Source organism: Macaca mulatta, chromosome 3 (assembly GCF_049350105.2).
Source record: "Macaca mulatta isolate MMU2019108-1 chromosome 3, T2T-MMU8v2.0, whole genome shotgun sequence".
NCBI classification, from domain to species: Eukaryota; Metazoa; Chordata; class Mammalia; order Primates; family Cercopithecidae; genus Macaca; species Macaca mulatta.
Window position 1 is genome coordinate 177,908,954 of NC_133408.1, and position 23,578 is coordinate 177,932,531.

Sequence of the window (23,578 nt, forward strand, 5' to 3'; positions counted from 1 at the left end):
CATTTTTATCAGACCTTAGTTGCTGCTATAAATCTGATTGGTGAACCAATATCCATTTGGGGGAAACATATGTCATAGATGTTTCTTTAAATATTGTCAAGATAGACGTTCTTGTACAAATTTCTTTTAGTACTGAAATGTCTCTCACATTATGAGTCCCAACCTTCAACCTTGTAAAAATTGGACTTTACCTCTACATTACAAAATACTTCTTATTAGATCATTAACTAAACGCAGGAACTCCGCTCTACTCTCTGCAATGGTCAGTTGCTTTCTTCAGAGTCACTGTATCCTGAAGGAATTATTTAACTTCACTCAGAAAATATGTCCACCATTAGGGTCCAATGATTAGCTCTCTCCTTCTAAGATATGTAATGTTTATACTCTCCTTTGAGTCCATGCCCTACCAAAATACTATTTCTTATGTGTACACTGCCACTGGAAACCCATTCAACAGGTTAAATTGATGATGCAGAGTCTGAATGGATAATAACATATTTCATCTTGATTTCCTCTTTGCTAACCAAGAGGGAGTTTATGCCAGAACAAACATACCTCGGTGCAAATACATTTGTATAAGAATAGACTCTGCTGGAATTTTTTAGTGCATTTATGAGATCTGGGTTTGGTTATCTAGTCCACTGGATGAACAGTCTTTTACCAAAGTCATAATAATTTCTTTTTCTGGCAAGTGCCTTTATCACAGTTGTTCAATGCATCCTGTCTAGATTCTTCAGTATTACTGTGTAACCACTTTTACATCACACGATGCAAACACTCATTCTATAATATTTGGTTGGTGCAAAAGTAATTGTGGTTTTTCCCATTTAAAAGTAATAGCAAAAACCACAATTACTTTTGCACCAACCTTAGAAGGCTCAGAAGGAACTGGCACTTGTCCAGTCTAGAGGCAACCTTTCCCAGATAGTCCAATCAGCAGGATCCTGACAATGTGAAGGACTTGAACATCAAAGATTATTGTCCCACTGTCTGACTTTGTCTGTCCTGATATCTATCAGCGGACAGTGGCCTAGTTTCTACCACTAGGCTATGGTGTTCCTTCCCTGCTAAACATGAATAATTTCATCTCTAAAAACCAAAAACAGGAGAAAAGAAAAATGAGTTCAACATCATCAACCACATGCAAATAAAAATAACAATGAAATAACACAACAAATTTACTAGAAGGCTAAAATAAAAAATACTAAGTGATGTCAGGATACAGGACAACTGCAACTCAACTGCATTGCTACTGGGGAGGCAAAATGGTAGTTATTCAATTTTTATGATAATTTCAAAAAATAAAACTATGGTGATTGAAAACAGTGATTTCTATGGATTAAGGGATAGGGGAGGGTGTGATAGGATAGAGTTTTTCGGGTTATAGCACTTTTCAGTATCCCAATTGTGGTGGTGGTTACAAAAATCTATGTATGTGTTAAAATGCATAGAACTAAATAGCAAAAAATCAGTAATAATAAAAATAATAAACACATGCTAATCAACATTTTACCACACAAAGGTGCACAGTAAGCATTTGTTGTATCAATTTAAAAATGATATTGAAGACCATTACTGCCGTGTTCCACATTGCCACAGCCTAGTTTAAATTACTGTGTCTGCTGTTAATGTGAATACTGAACATGTTATATATACGTTATATGTTAATGTGTACATAAGCAAGAATGACCCTTGGAGAGAGGGCAAGTCAATTATAGATGAACTTTATTGCTGAAACACCAGGAGTTCAGTCAAGATTGTGCTGCTCCCTGCACAGAATGCCAATCACTGAGTCAACGAGGATTGCCAGAGAAGACTTTAATCTAGTCCTGCAGCCAAGGAGAATGGGAGTTCAGTCTCAAAACTGTCTCCCTGACTGACCGAAATTGGTCTGTTTACACAGCAGGGAAGGTGGGGAAAAGAAATTAGGGAGGGATAAGGAAGCAATCCTGATGAATGAGGTGTTTGGTGTCTCAGTATCTGGATGTGGTGATCTAGTGAGTTTAGGTCCCTTGCCTGAGGGTCAGTTTCCTGAGGAAAAAACTCAGTTAAGACATAAGTTTCAAGTTTTAAGACAGAGGGCCCATTTCGATGTTTATTCAAAAATCCATAAATATGGGACAATTTGGCCAGTTTCAACTTCAGGGACATTTTAACCATTGTGGACTCAGTGACCTGTGAAGTGTACAGGCCAGGGAAACTTCCTCTTTGCCTTCTGAAGTTTCACTGAAAAATCAACTCACAAAAGGCAGATTAATTGGAGAAAAAGTATACAATTTTATTTAACTATATGTTTACACAGGGAGAACCACAGAGTGATTCCCCACCCACAGTGGGGTTTAGAAGCTTATTTACTGGCAAATCAGGTTATGGGAGAGGGGAAAAGAGGAATTCTGTTGAGGGGACCACTAGGGAGAATGAATGGATCAGGGAGTAGAGATTACTTTGTACATTATCTGGTGAAAGAGTTTGTTCAGGAGGGGTTACATTCTTAGTCTTACAGGGAGAGGAAGAAAAAAGAATTGTTCATTTTGGTGGGTCTGGATCTTAGGCAGATAAAGGAATTTCACTTTGGGAGAGGTGGTGGGGAGTAGAGGTCAGAGAGACCTTGAGGCTTTTCCAGTTCGGTATGTCAAAGTGCCATATTTTGGGGTATCAGTTTCTGACTCCCAACACATTCTTGGTCTTCTTGTTTTGTAATGGATCATGAGATAACAGGGAGGGGAAAAAGAACAATTGTTCTCCTTGGTGGGTCCATCCTATCTTTATGTAGACAGGGAAAAGTCTTTTCCAGAACCTGTTGATCTCTAAGGGTCTTTGCTTCAAAATCTTCATTATACCAGGAAGCCATATGTTGGGGTGGAATTTCCTGCACTCCTTCAACCCCCAACTCCAAATTTAGAAATAACTTCTAACTCTTTTAAGGAAATGTCTTTTATTTCTTTTGGCCACTGTGATTGATTTCGTGAAGGATCCACGAACCAAGAAAGGCAATCAAGGCCAATAAGTTTCAATTTTGGGACTACTGTTTGAGCTACTGAGAAAGTAAGATCTCTTTTTTGTTGTTTGAAACTGAAACCTTGTCACTCCAAGGACAGTCAGTAAACACTTTTCAATGTTAAGGGAACTGAGAGAGAGAGAGAGAGCTTCCTGAGAGAACAAGAAGGCAGAGAGAAGAACGAGAAGTGAGAAATTGGTCCTGGCCATATTATTGTTCCTCTAGTCCAGTTTAACTGGTGATAAGCTTAACTTGTGATAAAGATCCTAGATCCCTTTCCAGTCCTGCTGCATCCAAATCTCCCAGGAAGTCCTAGAAAACGTCTAGTCTCCCCTGAAGCTAGCCCTACTGCCAGAATTTGAGGAAAATGAACCAATAAATTTCCATTATAGTTTAAGAGAATTTAAGATAGATCTGTGTATTAGTTTGTTCTCACACTGCTGATAAAGACAACTGAGACTGGGTAATTTATAAAGAAAAAGAGATTTAATGGACTCACAGTTCCACATGACTGGGGAGGCCTCACAATCATGGCAAAAGGTGAAGGAGGAGCAAAGGCACGTCTTACATGGCAGGAGGCAAGAGAGCATGTGCAGGGGAACTGTTCTTCATAAATCCATCCGATCTTGTGAGACTTATTCACTATCACAAGAACAGCATGGGAAACACATGCCCCTATGATTCAGTTACCTCCCACCAAGTCCCTCCCATGATGTTGGGGATTATTGGAGCTACAATTCAAGATGAGATCTGGTTGGGGATGCAGCCAAACTATATCAGTCTCTTATTTGCCAACAAAACATCCTAACTGATAGAAGCCAGATAGATTTGCTTCTTTTTGTTTTTTTCAATATTTTGTTGTGAAGAAGTAAGCATAAGCTCTCAATAGGTTATGTTTTACAAGCCTCTGATGAAGTTCAAAGGACAACCATGCTTAGGATTTCCAGGACAACCTTGAAAAAAAAAACAGGTTGAGAAATAGGTGTGTTAATCTCCCTTCCCTCTGCTCCTCCCTCTGGCCTTCCTTTCTTTGATTGAATAGGCTCTAGGACACCTTTTTAAAAAGACTCTCTGTGGTGTTCAGAATCACTCCTACAATCGGATTCTCTCTCCACAATGGATCTCAGTGCTGCAAGTCACCGCATACCTCTAAGTGATGGAAACAGCATTCCCATCATCGGACTTGGTACCTACTCAGAGCCTAAATCAGTAAGCTTATCTTTTCTCTCTTTGTTTGCTTGTTTGTTTCTTTTAACATTTGCCTATAGCATGATCTGCAATTTATTTTAAGCAGATCTCATTGACTTACTTTTTGTAGTAATGGAAGCAACCTCAATTTGTAATAATGAAAGGACTACTATTTACTGAATAGGTATTGAGCCAAAGGTTAAATTAAATCAATTCATGATTAAAAATTAGTTTGGATTAGAGAAGGAGAACTTTCTGCTTCCTTTACTGAAATTTAGCTAAATGCTGATTACTAGAGTGAACTGAGTCACATGAAATTTGTGTGTTTATGACTTGTGTTTTTTTTAATATTAGATAATTTTTAGTTCAGTCTAACAAACACCTAGTGAATACTTGCCATGCACTAAGCATTAGGTGATAGAAGTGTCATATTGAGAAAAACAATGTCTGTGTTATTCAGGGATTAAAAATCAAATAGATGGGGCAGATTCTTTACAACTAATTGTAGAATGACAAAGATAAGGATCAATGCTATTCTAGAACTCTTTGTAAACAGTCTCTGAAAGCGTATGTATTAGTCAATTCTCATGCTGCTATTAAAGACATACCCTAGAGACTGGGTAATTTATAAAGGAAAGAGGTTTAATTGACTCAGAGTTCAGCATGGCTGGGGATACCTCAAGAAACTTACAATCTTGGCAGAAGGGGAAGAAAACATGTCCTTCTTCATAAGATGGAAGCAAGGAGAAGTGCTGAACCAAAGGGGAAAAGCCCCTTGTAAAACCATCAAATGTCATGAGAACTTACTATCCTGAGAACAGCATGGAAGTAACCTCCTCCATGATTCAATTACCTCTCACTGGGTCCCTCCCATAACATGTGGGGATAATGGGAACTATAATTCAAGATGAGATTTGGGTGGGGACACAGCCAAACCATATCAGCATAGAAATGGAAATAATTAAATTTGACCATGAAGATTGAAACAGGCTTCCTTTAAAACAGTAAAGTTTCAGCTTGTGAGAATATCTTTTCCTTGTTGCAGTTCAACATTTAATGCTGATTACGAGAATAAACAGTGACATGTGTAGAAATGCTACCGAAATTTGAGTGGTCATGTATGAATGAACTATTTGAAGTTGAGCATGAATGTACCAGACAGAGAAGCACACCTAAAGCAGGACATTTTTGGCAATAAGAAGTATAGAGATATTTTATTTAGACAGAGAAGGATATATGATATATCCAGGGAATGCCAAGCCCATAGTGCCTGGCACAGGGAATTAATGGTGATGGTAACTGAATCTGAAAATGCAGATTAAGACAGGGATTACCAAGGACCTTGAACACCATGCCAAGGAGTTGAAACTCTGTTGGATTACCAAGGACCTTGAACACCATGCTAAGGAGTTGGAATTTTGTTGGATTACCAAGGACCTTGAACACCATGGTAAGGAGTTGGAACTTTGTTTGTTCGTTTGTTTGTCTGAGGCAGGGTCTTACTCTGTCACCGAGGCTGGAGTGCAATGATGCAATCTTGGCTCACTGCAACCTCTGCCTCCCAGACTCAAGCAATCATCCTGACTCAACCTCCTAAGTAGCCGGGACCACAGGCAGGCGCCACCATGCCCAGCTAATTTTTGTATTTTTTGTAGAGAAGGGGTTTCATCATATTGCCCAGGCTGGTGTTGAACTCCTGGGTTCCAGCAATCCACCCGCCTCAGCTTCCCAAAGTGCTAGAATTACAGGCATGAGCCACTATGCTCAGCTAGGAGTTGAAACTTCATTCTATAGTAATGACACATCATCTAAAGTTTAGAAGCAAAGAGAGAGCATCACTAGATCTGTGTTTTTGAAAGATAAAACTCAGGTTGTAGCATAGAGAATGGAAGGCAGACGAGGAGAAATAAACTACCCATAGCAAGAGTAGTTAAAACTTGGATCACAATCCCACATTCCACTTCAACTGCCCACCTCCCTTGTTTTTGGTAATGCAATTGAAAATTACTCTTGGAACAACTATATGAGTTTGATCCTTGGCCCCTTTCTCTTCTTTCTTTGTACAATGTCTCTTTATGATCTCATTCATAATCTTGGCTCCAACCACATATATGCAGAGATTCTCAAAACTATATTCTCTATCATTTGTTATATCTCCCCCATGTAAGTCCCTTACAGGAGATAACTATTGTTCAAAGATGAAAGAAATGATGAGCAAGTCTAATTATGGGGTACAAGCTACAGAGAAGGCATGGCCCAGAAAGTTAGATGGGGGAATATTCCTTCCTGAGTGGCTCTGGTTGAGACTGCTGTAGTTGCAGCAAGTTTTCAGAATCTGAACGAGCCATGGGGCGAAGGAGAAGTGCAGTCCAAGCTCTTGGTGAGTACCCAGGAGAAGCCTAAAACACCCACTATATTTTTGCCCCTGAGTGGAGGGAGGTGGGGGTGCAGGGCTCAGAACCCATTTCTCAGGAATGTGCCATCCTTTAAACATTCCTTTTATTTTATTTATTTTATTTTTATTAGAGGCAAGTTTTTGCCATGTTGCCCAGGCTGGTCTCGAACTCCTGGGCTTAAGTGATCTGCCTGCCTCAGCCTCCCAAAGTGGTGGGATTATAGGCATGAGCTATGACACCCAGCCCTAAACATTCCTTACTTTCTCCCCAATGCCCATCTAATTCCCCTCTTCTGATCCCCCAGGGAGCTTTGTTTCACCTGAGGAAAGAAAAGCCTTACTCTTACACCAAGTAATTTTTTCTGATCTGGTTTTAAGCTGAAGACAGGGTGAAGGTCTCATAAGCTCTACCTAAGGGGACCAGGGGCCAGGCAGAAAGCATAAATGAATGGTTTCAGAGAGTTAAGCCTATTTATCCATTTTGTCCTACTTCCCTGTTTTGATACTAGACATGAGTGCAAGCAATGCTTTATTTTCCTCTTTATTTCTACAAGAAAAAAGAAAAAACACAAGCAACTAACACTCGGGGGACTATTATTGAGGACACAGCAGAGATCACACTACAAGAGGGTGGCAACTTGTCCTCCAGTACAGACAATCATCATGAATAATAATCCAGTTGTTGGCCAGTCTTGTAACACTTTTTGGAGAACACTGTAAAGTAATTATTAATTTGTAAGCAACAGCAACTCATTCAGATTTTGGATGACATATGGATGGCATGCTGTCTTGTCCAACTTGTGTCTAATCACAAATGTGCCAATTATATCTTACAATGGATTGCCATTGACCCACCCAAACTTATGTTGTAGTGGATTTTATATAACCCAGCTCATAATGGGCAGCTCTGGCCACACAGTCACATCACGGCCCATGGCCAGATATACTATCTCTACAGGGCTCAGCAGCAATGTCATCAATGTAGATGGCATGACTTGCTCCAGAACCCTACAGGCTTACCTTGTAATTCTCCAACTGAGGCTTGCCATAAATTCCATGCCACATGTAAACAATAGGGCCTGCTGGGTCATATGGCCCAAGTGGCAGGGATGCTTGTGGTAAAGTCTAGACTTCTGCTGAGCCCTTCCCCATTCTGGGCCTACTGAAACCTGGTGTATTCATGTCACTCAATAAATGGGTAGGGATAGTGCTGCAAGTATGGAATATGCCGTCTGTGGAGCCTGAGGGCGCCTTCTGGGTAGTGTGCTTCCTTCTTAATGCTTTTCCTAGTATACAGCCATACCTATGACTTTATCTTGAAAGAACTTCCATCAGCCTTCCAGTAATCCATTTTTTTGTTTAATTCTTAATAGAAACGAGATATTTCTATGTTGCCCAGGATGGTCTGAAACTCCTGGACTCAAGCGACTCTCCCACCTTGGCCTTCAAAATTGCTGGGATTATAGGCATGAGCCACCATGCCCAGCCCAATAATCCATGCAGACTGCTTTGGTTTCTGTAAATTATGCAATACACTTGTTGGCTGCCTATCTAACTTGCCTTTAGGGTAGGGTTGCCAGGTTTAGCAAGTAAAAATATAAGATGTCCAGGTAAATTTGAACTTCAGATGAACAATGAGTCATTTTAAAATATAAGTATGTTCCATCCCATTTAATATTTGGAATGTGCATATACAAAAAAGTCTTGCCCATTTGAATTTCAAATTTAACTGAGCATCCTGTGTGTTGCCTGAAAACTCTAGGGATTTCATGTCTAATTAACCATCTCTGCAAAGCATCTCTGCAGGTCATTTGATAACAGTGCCCACTTCACTTCTGAAGTTAGTACTACCATGTAGCCTCTATTATTTTAAAATTCCATCATTCCTAGCTTTAAAAACAAGGACAGGATCTCACTATGTTGCCCAGGCTGGTCTTGAACTCCTGGGCTCAAGCAATCCTCCTGTCTTGGTCTCCTGAAGTGCTGAAGTTAGAGGTCTGGGCCACCACACCCGGGCCCTAATTTTTTTTATTAAACCTAGTTTTTCAGCATCTCACACAGTCTACCTTGTCTACAGAGGACAGCTGTAATTGAGCTCAACAACTCTGGTATTTTTGTCGCTAAAGCATTGCTATCTCTCTGGTAAAAGGAGTGTTATCTGGACCCTGCTGCAAAACATAGGTCATCCGTGGGTTTCCGGCCTTACGTAGTATACCCACTATAGTGGGCTCCCTTCTCTGAGCTTCCTGAGCCCTCTCTTGACCATCTGCCATGGTATTTCTGGAATGTCTACTTCATGTATGTGGATCTCACTTTTTCCAAGATTTCAAGAGTTACGCTGGCAGTGTGTTACCACTGTTTCCTGAGGTGTTAAGTGAGGTATCAGAGGATAGTGTTTCCATATCAATAAACCCTCCTTTATCCAACTTGAAATTCCACCTTCCTCTTGATGCTGCACCCCCAGATCCACTCTCACACCTGCTCTCCACCTGCATTGCACGTGGTGTCTCGGTGTGTAGTTCCCTCAGTGTATCACCCTCTGCCTTTATTCAGCCAGGAGATCTCATAAGGGATAATATCCAAAATATAAAAGGAACTCCTACCTTTTTTTTTTTTAGACAGACTTTTGCTCTTGTTGCCTAGGCTGGAGTGCAATGGTGCGATCGATCTCGGCTCACCAAAACCTCCACTTCCCGGGTTCAAGCCATTCTCCTGCCTCAGCCTCCTGAGTAGCTGGGACTACAGGTGTGCACCACCACACCCAGCTAATTTTTATATTTTTAGTAGAAACGGGGTTTCTCCCTGTTGATCAGGCTGGTCTCTAACTCCCAACCTCAGGTGATTCACCCCCCTCAGCCTCCCAAAGTGCTGGGATTACAGGCATGAGCCACCATGCCCGGCAAGAACTCCTACCTTTTATATTTAGAAGGATATATTCTAACGTGACTCCATGGCTGTGAAATTAGTCTCCCTACCAAGTGATATTCACTGGAAACCCCCTCTTGGAACAACTAATTATTGGTCTGGTGACTAGGAGGCAATATGCAGGTAGATCCTGCCTGGAGCACATGTTCCAAGGCAGCAGCTTCTGTGTCATTTTCAAAAGACATGGGGAATGCTGGACATTAACATGGAGAAGCAGTGCTGGATCATTTCTGCTGATTTACCTTCTTCCTTCTACCTAATTTCTTCTTGCCATGTCCAATATGCTACTGATGCATCCATTTAATTTTAGATGTCTTACCAGATTTTTGTTTGTTTGTTTTGTTTATAGAATTGCTGTGTTTGGTTCTTTCCTAAATCTTCTAGGGTACTTTTCATAGTTTCCTGTCCTCTACAGAGATTTTCACATTTATTTCTTTGTTTTTAAATTTAATTATTTTTTTAATAGAGATGAGGGTCTTCTGTCACCCAGGCTGGACCGCAGTGGTGCAGTCGTAGCTCACTGAATATCTCAACTCCTGGGCTCAAGCAATCCTCCTGCCTCTGCCTCTCGAGTAGCTAGGAGTACAGACAGGTGTACGTCACCATGCCTGGATAATTTTTTAATTTTTGCTTTTATTTGATTTTATTATTTTATTGTAAGACAGGGTTTTACTATGTTGCCCAGGCCAGTCTCAAACCCCTAGCATCAAGCAACCCTCCTGCATCAGCCTCCCAAAGTGCTGAGATTATAGGCATGAGCCACCATGCCCAGCCTCAAGTTTATTTCTTTAATCAAAACAATCATAGTTATTTTAACTTTTGACTAATAATTCCGATTTTTTTTGTGGTATTACTCTGTGACTGAATTATTTCACTTAGTATAACGTCCCCCAGGTTCATCCATGTTGTTGCGTATTGCAGAATTTCCTTCTTTTTTGAGGCTGAATAATATTACACTGTTTATGTACCACATTTTCTTTACCTGCTCATCTGTCAGTGACCATTTTGGTTGTTTCCATATCTTACCTATTGTGAACAATGCTACAGTGAACATGGAAGTGCAAATATTTCCTCAAGATAGTGATTTTATTTCCTTTGGATATATACCCTGAAGTAGGATTGCTGGATCATATAGTAGTTCTATTTTTAATTTTTTTTCTTGACCAACATGGTCTAATATATCTTTAATTTTTTTAGGAAACTCCATACTGTTTTCCATAGTAGCGGCACCATTTTAAATTTCCACCAATAGTGAACAAGAGTTGTAATTTCTTTACATCCTCACCAATAATTGTTATCTTTCAGTTTTTTGATAATAGTCATCCTAATGGGTGTGAGGTGTTATTTAATTGTAGTTTTGATTTGCATTTCCCAGATGGATAGCGATGTTGAGTATCTTCTCATATACCTATTAGCCATTTGTATGTCTTCTCTGGAGCAATGTCTACTCAACTCCTTTGCCAACTTTTTAATCAGGTTAGTTTTTTCTTTGGGATGTTTTTGTTTGTTTTTTGTTTTTGTTTTTTTGCTATTGAGTTGTAGAAGTTCCTTTTAATTATATCTGGGATATTAACACCTTGTGAAGTATATGGTCTGCAAATATTTTCTCGTATTCCATAGGTTGCTTTTTAACTCTGTTGAGTGTTTCCTTTTCTGTGCAGAGGCTTTTTAGCTTGATGTAGTCCCAACAACCTATTTTTGCTTTTGTTTCTTGTGCTTTTGGTGTCATATCCAAGAAATCATCACCTACTCCAACGTCATGATGCTTTTTCCCTTATGTTTTCTTCTAGGAATTTTACAGTTTCTGGTCTTAAAAATCTTTAATCCATTTTGAGTTGACTTTTTGTGTATGGTGTAAGATACAGGTGCAATTTCATTCTAATGATAGTTCCAATATTAGGATCTATGGTTCTGTTTAGGCTCTCAGTTGTTTCTGCCAGTCTTCCTTTATGGAACTTTATTTTCTGGGGTACCTGAATTCTTCAACTGTGTGCAGGTTAATACTACTTTAAAAAAAGTATTTGTGAGCGTGCATCAAGGGTGAAAAACAAGTATTTTCTTTCAGACAGCATTTGTGTGTGTTTGCTCCAGGTGCCCTGGAGGCACTGCTACCCAGTGACCACATTAAACTGGTCAGCAGACTCTGGTTACATAGGTTATGAAATCTCCCAGGGACTGGAGGTGGCCATAGCCTTTCATGGAGTTTTTTACTTAACTTTTTCATCTCCTGCACTTCTCATTTCTGCATTCAGACTTTCCCATAAAATTTAGTTTGAATTAATAAATGCCTACTGTCTTTTCAGCACTTTTAAAAAGTTTTAATCTAGTTTTGTTTCTTTGGTTTTTTTTTTTTTTCTTTTTTTGAGACAGGGTCTTGCTCTGTCACCCAGGCTGAAGCGCATTTGCATGATTATGGCTCCCTGCAAATTCTGCCTCTCAGGCTCAAGCGAGTCACCAGACCCGGCTAATTTCTGTAGTTTTTATAGAGATGGGGTTTTGCCATGTTGCCCAGGCTGTTCTCAAACTCCTGGGCCCAAGCGATCCTCCCACCTCAGCCTCCCGAAGTGCTGGGATTACAGGCGTATGCCACCACGCCGGCCTAATCTAGCATTTTTAATTTTCTTAAGTAGAAGGAGATGCTGTCAGTCATTTTAGGAAACCGGATTTTTTTTGTTTTACTGTTCAGTGGGATTGTCCTTCATTGTGGAATCAAATTTTTATATTTTAGATTCTCCTATCATATCATTTATGTGGTATCCTATTTGATCTTTCTGATTTTTTTTCAAAACTGGTTTTCCTAAAAAATGTGTCAGAATTTATGTAGAATTTCTTTGTGCCACATTTAAGAATTACAAAGTGTGGGCCAGGTGCAGTGGCTCATGCCTGTAATTCCAGCACTTTGGGAGGCCGAGGCTGGCAGATCACAAGGTCAAGAGATTGAGACCATCCTGGTCAACATGGTGAAACCCCGTCTCTACTAAAAGTACAAAAATTAGCTGGGCGTGGTGGCGCGTGCCTGGAGTCCCAGCTACTCAGGAGGTTGAGGCAGGAGAATCGCTTGAACCCGGGAGGTGGAGGTTGCAGTGAGTCGAGATCACACCACTGCACTGCAGCCTGGCGACAGAGCGAGACTCCGTCTAACAACAACAACAACAACAACAAAGAATTAGAAAGTGTGGTCCTCATGTCCACAGTCCCAACTAGTTCCTCCATATTGATTAGAATTAAGTATAAAATAGTAATACATCTCACTGCTGCTTCTGCCTTCTGAGGGACAATATTTTTCAGCAAGTATATAAATATAAACATATAAAGAAATAAGTCAATAGTAAATATCCAGCTTTTAGAAGAGACTCCGCTGTGATAGCTGAATAATTGCAAGATTTTCACTACTATAACTTGTTTCTGTGCCATAACCCTTGTTAAATGAGTCATCATCCAAATATGCAGCACCATGGTGGACTACACTCCTGCCTTAACCTTGCCTTTACCTCTTTCTTTCCTTCTTTCTTTCCTTCCTTCCTTCCCTCCCTCCCTCCCTCCCTCCTTCTCTCCTTCCCTCCTTCTCTCCTTCCCTCCTTCCCTCCTTCCTTCCTTCCTTCCTTCCTTCCTTTCTTCCTACCTTCCTTCTTTCTTTTTGAGACAGAGTCTCGCTCTGTCACCCAGGGTGGAGTGTAGTGGCATGATCTCGGCTCACTGCAACCTGTGTCTCCCAGGTTCAAGAGATGCTCCTGCCTCAGCCTCCCAAGTAGCTGGGATTACAGGCGCCCACTACCACGCCTGGCTAATTTTTGTACTTTTTAGTAGAAGCGGGGTTTCACCATGTTCGCCAGGCTGGTCTTGAACTCCTGACCTCAGTTGATCTGCCCGCCTTGACCTCTCAAAGTGCTGGGATTACAGGTGTGAGCCACAATCCCTGGCCATACTTTCTTTATCCTAAATGCTCTCCTCTGTACTTCATTTTTTGGGTTAATCTTTGAAAATACAAGCGCCTACTTTAATATGTATTTGTCTGGGGCACCCTTCATTGTGTACTTTAGCTCTTCATTTAAATGATCAGTTCCAGCCCACAAAATCTCAGTGATGTTTCTGAGATTCTATTTACCATCTAGTATTAAGCTTCATGTATTAATAATATATATGTAGAGGGAGGCCAAGGCAGGAGGATCGCTTGAGCCCAAGAGTTTGAGACCAGCATGGGCAACATGGCAAAACCCCATCTCTACAAAAATGTTAGCCAGGCATGGTGGCACATGCCTGTAGTCCCACTTACTCGGGAGGCTGAGGTGGAAGAATCACTTGAGCCCAGGAGGCTGAGGCTGCAGTGAGCCATAATTGTGCCACTGTACTCCAGCCTGGGTGACAGAGACCCTGTCTCTAATAATAATAATAATAATAATAATGTAGATACTTGAGAATGAAAGTAGATGTTTATTTTCTTCCCTGTAAATTTCTGGACACCATGCCTCACTTCCCCTTCCCACTGTACTTTGGTTGTCACACTTGTCATTCATAACATCTCATTTTACAGGCTTTTTCTGGCCTTTTGACTCAATTACTCTCCAAGTCCTATTAATCATGTTGTTAATTAACCAAATATTTCTAATATTCCTGGAATGTGTGTCTCCTCCTCCCAGCTATTTGATATTTGTGACTATGAATCTTATAATATCATCTATGTAGCCAGTTTGTTAATTTTTCGTATCCTCTTATCTTCTCTATAGTGACGACTTTCAGCTGAAGCGGTGGGGGGCAAAAATACAATATATGCTCCCAAAGCCTTCTGTTTCCTGCCCAGGACTATAAAGTCACTAGAAATACATTTCAGATTTATTCTCTTGCTCAGCCTACAACAAATCAATAGCTGTGGACCAGAGTTCACATGCCTGATGTGATTTGTCCAGCATTTGGTTAGAACACTAAAGAAAGCACAAGTAGTTGACCAACATTTATTGAGCAAGATCAGAACAATCAACCTTCAATACCAAGTCAGCGCAAATCAGAAAATAGAACTAACCCTCTCACACAACACACTCTCTAAAAGATGCTTTGAAAATTATATTTGATGAGACTAGATGTTTGTCTTCAGGGAAATCTCATTGCTGTTTCTCATTAAAAAAATGTAACAAAAATGAAACACACTCGTATTTAAATGCCATCAAAACCGAGGCATAGGGATTTCTGTGGAATCTGAAAAATGGTGTCTTGCTCTATTTTGTGTGCTGTAACAGAATGCTTGAGACTGGGTAACTGATAAAGAACAGAAGTTTATTCTCTTACAGTTCTGGAGGCTGGAAAGTCCAAGATCAAGATGCCAGCAGGTTAGGGCCCAGTCTGTCTGCCTCCAAGGGTGCACCTTGAATGCTGCATTCTCTGGAGGGGAGAGACACCATTACTCACATGACAGAAGAGTGAGAACCCACTCCCACAAGCCCTTTTTAGGGTGGCATTAATCCCAAACTCCTCCCATTAGGCCCCACCTCTCAACGCCGTTTTTTACATTGAAGATTCAGTTTCAACATGAGTTTTGGAGGGGACAAAAATAATCAAACCATAGCAAATGAAAAACCAGTGTTCAGGGGACAGGATATGCTCATTCTTAACTTTAATGTGAGTTAATAAAATGAACAAAGATGTAGCAACCAAATTTTATTAAAATATATCCTAAAACATAAAATGTTCCTCAACAATATTTTTCCTCAGTTTTATTGAGACATAACTGACATATAATAAACTGTCCATATTTAAAGTATACAATTTGATGAGTCTGACGTATATTCATCTGCGAGGCCATCACCACAATCAAAATAATGAACATAGCTATCAACTCTATAAGCTTCCTCATGCCACTTTGTGATCCCTCCTCCCACCCACACTTCCCCGACTCCCGACCCCAGACAATCACTGATCTATGTCTGTCGCCACAGACTGTGATTCCATTTATATAAAATGCTAGAAGAGAAAAACTGAAGTATTTATTCTTTTTGGGCTGGCTTCTTTCACTCAGTATAATTATTTTGAGATTCATCCATACTATGTGTTGTCATCAATGCTACATTTCTTTTTTTTTTTTTTTTGAGACAGGGTCTCTGTTGCCCAGGCTGGAGTGCAGTGGCATGATCATGGCTCACCACAGCCTTGAACTCTCAGGCTCAAGCAATCCCCCTACCTTACCCTCCCAAGTAACTGGGACCAAAGGCGCATGCCACCACACCCAGCTAATTACTTTAATTTTTGTATAGATGGAGTCTCCCTATGTTGCCCAGGCTGGTCTCAAACTCCTGGCCTCAAGCAATCCTCCTGTCTCAGCCTCCCAAAGTCCTGGGATTACAGGTGTGAACCACCACACCAGGCCTACTTCATTCCTTTTTATTACTGAGGAGTATTCCATTCTGTGGATACATCTCAATTTGTTTACCCAACCTTTGATTTATAATTTAGCCTTCTTCAATCAGCTCGTGCCCTCCGATAAAAAAAGCTTCCATGAATTCTCATGTCACAAGAAATATTGATCAAATCACATTTTGTTTGTTTGTTTGTTTGAGATGGAGTCTTGCTCTGTCGCCCAGGCTGGAGTGCAGTGGCACAATCTTGGCTCACTGCAAGCTCCACCTCCCAGGCTCATGTAATTCTCCTGCCTCAGCCTCCTGAGTAGCTGGGACTACAGGCACCAGCCACCACGCCTGGCTAATTTTTTGTATTTTTAGTAGAGACAGGGCTTCAACGTGTTAGCCAAGATGGTCTCAATCTCCTGACCTCGTGATCCTCCCGCCTCAGCCTCCCAAAGTGCTGGGATTAAAGGTGTGAGCCACCGCACCTGGCCCAAATCACATTTTTGATGCCACAAAGCTGAGGGCAGACCTGGGACAGATAGTGTCTCCCACTGAGGAAGGGGAGGCCCCTGGGAGGTCAGTTTCTCCTGCTGCTGAACACCATCTTCCAATCACAACAGCAAGGAATTGGGAATGTGTCATTCTAGCTGTAAAGGAACGTACATGCAAAGTGTCCTGATTAATGATGATTAAAGGAAAGACCATTTCTCTTTTCCCCAAACCCAACCTCTTTGTCACTTCAGACCCCTAAGGGAGCCTGTGCAACATCGGTGAAGGTTGCTATTGACACAGGGTACCGACATATTGATGGCGCCTACATCTACCAAAATGAACACGAAGTTGGGGAGGCCATCAGGGAGAAGATAGCAGAAGGAAAGGTGCGGAGGGAAGATATTTTCTACTGTGGAAAGGTGAGATCTTGCCTTCAGCCTCCAATGGGGACGGTGAGAAGGTTTCAAGTGTTCATTTTATTATTCATCTTCTGTGTGTGTGTGTGTGTGTGTGTGTGTGTGTGTGTGTAATTGCATTCATGAGTACGCAGTACTTAATAACAGTTTGGGTTGTTTCTTTGTTTAAAAGATAAGTGTTAAAATGAACCAAAATCATGTAAAATAGGATTTTCGACATTCTTGTATCATATTAATGAATTATTTATTAATTTGGGAGAAGTAAGCAGAGTAGCATTTGGGGGAGAGAAAGAGGGTTTTAAAAAAGTATTTGGCTGGGTGCAGTGTCTCACACCTCTAATCCTCACTTTGGGAGGCTGAGGCAGGTGTTTTGCTTGAGCTCAGGAGTTCAAGACCAACCTGGGTAATATGGCAAAACCCTGTCTCAACAAAAAAAAAAAAATACAAAAATTAGCCAGGCATGGTAGCTTGCACCTGTAGTCCCAGCTTTTTGGGAGGTTGAAGCAGGAGGATGGCTTGAGCCACGGAGGTCAAGGCCGCAATGAGTCATGTTCATATCACTGCACTCCAACCTGAGTGACAGAGCAAGACCCTATCTCAGAAAAAAAAAAAAGAATTTGAGCAAATGTAATTAACTCAGAAATGGCATTTAGATTTTTTTTTTTTTTTTTTTTTTTTGAGACGGAGTCTCGCTCTGCCGCCCAGGCTGGAGTGCGGTGGTGCGATCTCGGCTCACTGCAAGCTCCGCCTCCCAGGTTCACGCCATTCTCCTGCCTCAGCCTCCCGAGTAGCTGGGACTACAGGTGCCCGCCACCGCGCCCGGCTAATTTTTTTGTATTTTTAGTAGAGACGGGGTTTCACCGTGTTCGCCAGGATGGTCTCGATTCCTGACCTCGTGATCCGCCTGCCTCGGCCTCCCAAAGTGCTGGGATTACAGGCGTGAGCCAAAACAAAAACAAGCTCATAAGGTCACCAATCCAAAAGCCAGCTATATGGGCTTCCTGGGCAGGCACATTATACAAGCCTTTCGCTTAATGACTCATATTGTAAGAGTCATTTCTCACTATGATGGGGCTAAAGTTAGCATACAAGGAAAAGGTGGTCAAAACATGCTTTAAATTGTCCTTTAACTTTAATCCTTTAAATTGTCCAAAAAGTACAGTTGTGAATGGAAAGCAATATTCGTACATATACAATGTCAATATGGGCTGTATGTAATAAAGCATACGTGGGCGAAATATTGGTGTTTACTTAAGTAAACAGAAATAGCATGTGCAGCTGAGTTCATGTAATTGCCTCATCAGGATTGTCTTCGCTGCAGTTCAGCAGCACCTGAGAGGCAATGTGGGGGTGATTGAGTGCCCAGACTGGTACAAGATTGCCCAGGTCAGAGGCCCAGATCTGTCACTATTGGCTGAGTTGCCTAGCATTTCTGGACCTGAGTTTTTTTTCCTCTGTAAAATGGGGATAATAATGCCAACTATTTCATAAAGTTGTTATGAGTTCACATTTACAAAGCAGTCACACCGAACCTGGTACAAAGCTAATACTATGTATGTTTGTTGAATAAAAGTAAATTAAAATATCATCAGCCTACGCCCAGGAATGAAAAAAGTAAATTAAAATATCAAACAGAATTTCCACTTAGAAGGGATTACAATAGTAACACCAAAGGGACCCAGAGTAGCCATCAAAACACACGTGACACATTTTTCCACTACTCTCTTCATGTTACATTTTCTCTGTGTTTTTAAGGCGAGAAAAAAAATCATTGTCCAACAGAGGAAAAAAATTAGATTTTACCAATTTTGCTTGCCCTTTCTGGTGACCAAAAAAAGTATGATTCAGGCCAGGTGCAGTGGCTCATGCCTATAATCCCAGCACTTTGGAAGGCAGAGGAGGAAGCATCACTTGAGGTCAGAAGTTTGAGACCAGACTGGCCAACATGGGGAAACCCCATCTACTAAAAATACAAAAATTAGCCAGGTGTGGTGGCAGGTGCCTGTAATCCCAGCTACTTGGGAGGCTGAGGCAGGAGAATCGCTTGAACCCGGGAGGCAGAGGTTGCAGTGAGCCAAGATCAAGCCACTGCGCTCCAGCCTCAGTGACACAGCAAGACGCCGTCTCAAAAAAACAAAAGAAACAAAAAAGAAAAGTATGATTCTAAACTTATATGCCCCCAAAAACTCTGTGAGCAAAACTGATAATCCAAAAGATGTACTAATTTGTCCTGTGGGTATGAGCAACCTTGGCACCGTATGTCTCAGACACCTAAGGGTACACATGCTCCAGTAGGATCAACCAAACCTTGATCCTTCATTATGTAATAATGCCTTAGTGAAAGAGTAACTTAATTGCTCTGGGGTCTAACTAGGGCCCAACAAGAACAAAAGATCAGTGAAAGCAAATGTAAATCTGTGCAGTAATTTAAACTTTCACCAGGCTTTCACACCACCTGTCACAATGCGAAGGACCCGGTGAAGCCACACACATAACCATATTCCTTGCTCATTTTATCAGAGTGGCATGACAATAAAGTATCAGGCTAGGTCAGGACATCTAGAACATTGCGTAACCCTAGTTATACAATGAGGAAAAATGCAAGCACTAAGGATCAGTTAGGAAATTCGCCCGGAAATGGGAAAGACTGCCATCAAATTAGGTACTCTGTGGTCAGGAGGATCTGTAAGTCTCTTGTAGTAGAATTGCATAAAATTATGTCTGGAGATGTGAGGGCGATCTGGCTGCAACATCTGTCACCCCATTGGTCACCAGGGCTAATTCAGCCGGTCTGGCTGTCTGGGCAATTGTACCTCTTGAAGCTGCACTCTTAGCGGAAGAGGACGGCTTTCCCTGATGAAGGAGGAGGATTTCTAGGTCAAGGGTATGTGAGTAGCTGCACTCCCCTGCTAGAACCTCCAAACAAGCTCTCAAGCTAGGCTCTGAGTGTCAAGAGTTTTATCAGCTCATCCTATACTCAGATGACACTGCATCACAAACATGTTTTTGTGAAATGAAATGTGTGAATAAAATGTGTACAAGGGGCCAGGCACGGTGGTTGATACCTATAATCCTGGCAATTTGGGAGGCTGAAGTGGGCAGATGGCTTGAGCCCAGGAGATAAAGATCGGCCTGGGCAACATAGTGAGACCCCTATCTCAAAAAAAAAAAATGTGTACGAGTGCTTTACAAAGAAAAAGGGGCTGCATTATTGTAAAAATCGTGTGAACATTAGTTAATGATCCCTCTTTGATTCTTTCAGCTATGGGCTACAAATCACGTCCCAGAGATGGTCCGCCCAACCCTGGAGAGGACACTCAGGGTCCTCCAGCTAGACTACGTGGATCTTTACATCATTGAAGTACCCATGGCCTTTAAGGTGAGTTCAGATGCCTAAGTCAGGTCTCTGCACCCTGGCGACCATCAGCCAATAGCTATGTGCATGAAGCTAGCTTATTACTTAGCACCACTGAATATTGTGGTGTTTTGTTACCATAGATCAGAGAGTACTGACCTAGCCTGACAAATACCCAAGAAGATTATGTTAGCAGACTCAGGCTTGGTTTCCAAGTTTCTTGATTTTTTAATTCAATGCAATTTCTATTATACCATGTTTTTACAACTATAGTTTAAGCTCTCTGCATCAAACCAACATGTAGTCCCCTCACCGTAGCCCAGCCTTGAGACGCACATCCTTCTTCCCACTCACACAGTCATAATCTCAGCCCTCATCCTCACTTTGTTCATGTTGATTCTTGTTCAAATGTCAGATTTCTAACCTAAGTCTTAAAAATTTGGAAAGACCCAGTGTACATGTATGTGTTGCTTAGCGATGGGATACATTCTGAGAAATGTGTCATGAGGCAACTTTGTTGTTCTGCAAACATCACATAGAGTGTACTTATACAAACCTAGGTGGTAAAGTTTTACTTACCATGGTAGATGGCATTACTTTTGTAATAACATGAATAAAGCGCAAACACGTTGTGCCTAGATGGTATAGCCTATGGCAGACTTAGGCTAGATAGCCCAGCTGATTGCTCCTAGGTTACAAACCTGCACGGCATGTTACTATTCTGATTCTGAATACTGTAGACAATGTTAAAACAATGGCAAATATTTGTGTATATAAATATAACATAGAAAAGGTACAGTAAAAATATGGCATAAAAGATAAGATACACCTATACCTGGCACTTACCAGGAATGGAGCTTGCAGGATAAAAATTGGGTGAGTGAGTAAGTAGTGAGTAAATGTGAAGGCCTAGGTCATTACTGTACATGACTGGAGACTATATAAACACCGCACACTTAGGGTACACAATTAATCAAATAATAGTTTTTCTTCAACAATAAATTAACATTAGCTTATTGTAACTGTTTTTACCTTATAAATGTTCTAATTTTTTCAACTTTTTGATTCTTTGTAATAATACTTAATAATAACACTAATACTGATTACTTTTTTTTTTTTGAGACGGAGTCTCGCTCCGTTGCCAGGCTGGAGTGCAGTGGCGCGATCTCGGCTCACTGCAACCTCCGCCTCCCGGGTTCAAGTGATTCTCCTGCCTCAGCCCCCGGAGTAGCTGGGACTACAAGCAAGCGCCATCATGCCAGGCTAATTTTTGTATTTTTAGTAGAGACGGGGTTTCACCATGTTGGCCAGGATGGTCTCGATCTCCTGACCTCGTGATCCACCCACCTCAGCCTCCCAAAGTGCTGCGATTAATTACTTTTTTAATAACATGAATAAAACACAAACATGTTGTACAGCTGTATAAAAATATTCTTTCTTTGTATTCTTATTGTATAAGCTCTTGTCTATTAAAAATTTTTTTTAACTTTTTTGTTAAAAACTAAGACACAAGCACACACATTAGTCTAGGCCTACACAGAGTCAGCATCATCAATATCACTGTCTTTCACCTCCACATCTTGTCCCACTGGAGGTTCTTCCAGAGCAGTAACACACATGGAGCTGCCACCTCCTGTGACAACAGTATCTTCTTCTGGAATCCCTCCTGAAAGACCTGCCTGGGGCATTTTTACAGTTAACATTTTTTAAAAGGAGAAGGAGAACATGCTAAAATTATCATAAAGTGTAGTAGAACAAATATATAAGTTGTACCCATAGTAAAAACAGAAATTGTTTATTATCATTATCAAGTATGATATACTGTACATGATGATGTGTGCTCTACTTTTATATACCTGGCAGCACAGTTGGTTTGTTTACTCCAGCAACACCACAAACGTGATGTCACTAGGTGATAGGAGTTTTAAATTCTATTATAATCTTATGGGCCACCAACATACATGCAGTCCGTCATTGACCAAAATGTCATTATGCAGCACATGACTCTATCTAAAAGTGAGAAAATAAAATTTACTTCTCCGTGACTAACTAATGACATTTAAATCTTTTTGGAGACAATAGATAATTTTTATTCTTACTTTTGATGGGTTCAAGGGCACAGAGGTAAAATTTTAACAGTGAGAAATGACACAATATAGTGACATTACCTCCCAACTGAACCTATAATTGGGAAATTGATATTTGAAGCTAAAATAGGACATGTTTTTTGGTGTTTATTTGTTTGTTTGCTTAAGGTAGGGTCAGCTGAGCATGGTGGCTCACACCTGTAGTCCCAGTACTTTGGGAGGCTAAGGCTGACAGATCACTTGAGTCCAGGAGTTTGAGACAAACCTGGGCAACATGGCAAAACCCCATCTCTACAAAAAATACAAAAATCAGCCAAGCTTGGTGGCACGTGCCTGTGGTCTCAGCTACTTGGGAGACTAAGGTGGGAGGATCGCTTGAGCTGGGGAGGTGGAGGGTGCAGTGAGCCGAGATGGCACCACTACACTCCAGCCTGGGTGACAGAGCAAGACCCTGTTTCGGACGGACGGACGGAAGGAAGGAAGGAAGGAAGGAAGGAAAGGAAGAAAGAGAGAGAGAAAGAGAAAGAAAGAGAGAAAGAGAAAGAAAGAAAGAAAAAGAAAGAAAGAAAGAAAGAGAAAGAAAGAAAGAAAAAGAAAGAAAGAAAGAAAGAAAGAAAGAAAGAAAGAAAGAAAGAAAGAAAGAAGGAAGGAAAGAGAAAGAAAGAAAGAAAGAAAGAAAGAAAGAAAGAAAGAAAGAAAGAAAGAAAGAAGGAAAGAAAGAAAGAAAGAAAGAAAGAAGGAAGGAAGGAAAGAGAGAGAAAGAAAGAAAGAAAGAAAGAAAGAAAGAAAGAAAGAAAGAGAGAGAGAGAGAAAGAGAGAGAGATATAAGGTCTTGCTCTGTCACCCAGGCTGGACTACAGTGGTGTGTTGCTCACTGTAGCCTTGAGCTCCTAGGCTCAAGCAATCCTCCTGCCTCAGCCTCCCAAGTAGCTGAGATGATAGGTGTATGTCACCACACTCACCTAATTTTTCAATTTTTCTTTTTTAGAGACAGGGTCTCGCTATGGTGACCATGCTGGTCTGGAACTCCTGGCCTCAAGCCATCCTCCCACCTCAGCCTCCTAAAGTGCTGGGATTACAGGCATGAGCCACCATATTTGACTTCACATGCTTTTTTGAATCTTAAGCTTTTTAAAACAGAAAACCTTTCCTGCTAAAATATTTTTAGCACTTTATTATTTTTTAAGTGTCAAGCAGACAGAATTTTAGCCAACAAAATGTTTAAAATTATGACATGTTTAAAAGATAAATGAACAAGAATGAGACTCAATAGCATAGATTTTTAGAGGGTTGGGTTATTCTTCTAATAATACCTGACTGTGAGGAAGAGGAATGAAGGAAACAGACAAAGAGGCTTATCAGGATGAAACGATGAGTAAAATAGGCACAA

The 23,578-nt window shown here is 40.9% G+C and overlaps 1 protein-coding gene across 1 annotated transcript in view; it reads left to right on the forward strand.

Annotated features, from left to right (window-relative positions):
* Positions 1-3,788: 3,788 nt before the first annotated feature.
* The window catches only part of AKR1D1 (aldo-keto reductase family 1 member D1), a 41,693-nt gene continuing 21,903 nt past the window's right edge, over positions 3,789-23,578 (forward strand). Inside the window, exons 1-3 of the mRNA XM_015134995.3 lie at positions 3,789-4,207; positions 16,582-16,749; positions 20,009-20,125. Coding sequence (XP_014990481.1) covers positions 4,115-4,207; positions 16,582-16,749; positions 20,009-20,125 — 378 coding nt within the window. The 5' untranslated portion in view covers positions 3,789-4,114. The remainder of the gene's footprint in view (positions 4,208-16,581; positions 16,750-20,008; positions 20,126-23,578) is intronic.